The 726-nt window shown below is 32.8% G+C and overlaps 1 protein-coding gene across 1 annotated transcript in view; it reads left to right on the top strand.

Annotated features, from left to right (window-relative positions):
* Positions 1-726, top strand: part of LOC117175160 (deoxyuridine 5'-triphosphate nucleotidohydrolase) — a 76,695-nt gene that overhangs the window by 72,771 nt on the left and 3,198 nt on the right. Inside the window, exon 2 of the mRNA XM_033364759.1 lies at positions 613-690. Coding sequence (XP_033220650.1) covers positions 613-690 — 78 coding nt within the window. The remainder of the gene's footprint in view (positions 1-612; positions 691-726) is intronic.

The following is a 726-nucleotide window of genomic DNA, read 5'->3' as shown; positions in this document are numbered from 1 at the left end:
TGCACAAGTAACATAAGAAGTACAGAAATAAAAGTTAGGTGGGTGTAAGAGAGGCCCAAAGATTAGTGAATAGAGAAAATTTCTTAATTGCTCCAAAGGACGACACTCTAGTTAATATCACGGTACACTTTCAGTGATGCGAAATTCCTTAATCCTTTGTTAAAAAAGAGATATGTTGCAAAAGTCGCAAACCTATTAGACGTAGGGTATTTTTTTTAGTTCATGCTGTCAAAGGAAACGGAATTTTGTGCACCTTTAAAAAAAACGGGTCTGGCAATTGATCTGTTCTTAAAATGACCATAAGTATGTCGCAAAATGATTATTTTTTCATGTTCTTAAAATTTGTTTCTAACATTCAAATTTGTACTATTGTTGCAATAACATCTAAAAGTTGAATGACAAAATGGCTTCATTCTAGGTTAAGTCCAAGGCTTATTTTACTGAAAATTTTGATAGTGGTTAAATTTTTAGCTTTTTAATAAATTAACCTCAAAAGAACTTTAACAAATATCAAAAATAGGGAGTCTCATACTCGTGAACTGTACTGCATGTACTTATATTTTTTCTATTAAAAAGTAATAGAGTTGTAATTTTACGTTCTTTGATCCATAGTGCATACGAGTACGTCATTCCCCCTAAAGGAAAGGAACTAGTAAAAACAGATTTGCAAATTGCAGTACCTGAAGGAACATATGGTAGAGTGGCTCCACGTTCCGGACTTGCTTG

The sequence above is a fragment of the Belonocnema kinseyi genome, chromosome 6 (assembly GCF_010883055.1).
Source record: "Belonocnema kinseyi isolate 2016_QV_RU_SX_M_011 chromosome 6, B_treatae_v1, whole genome shotgun sequence".
Taxonomy (NCBI): Eukaryota; Metazoa; Arthropoda; class Insecta; order Hymenoptera; family Cynipidae; genus Belonocnema; species Belonocnema kinseyi.
This window is presented reverse-complemented; position numbering and strand designations above follow the sequence as displayed.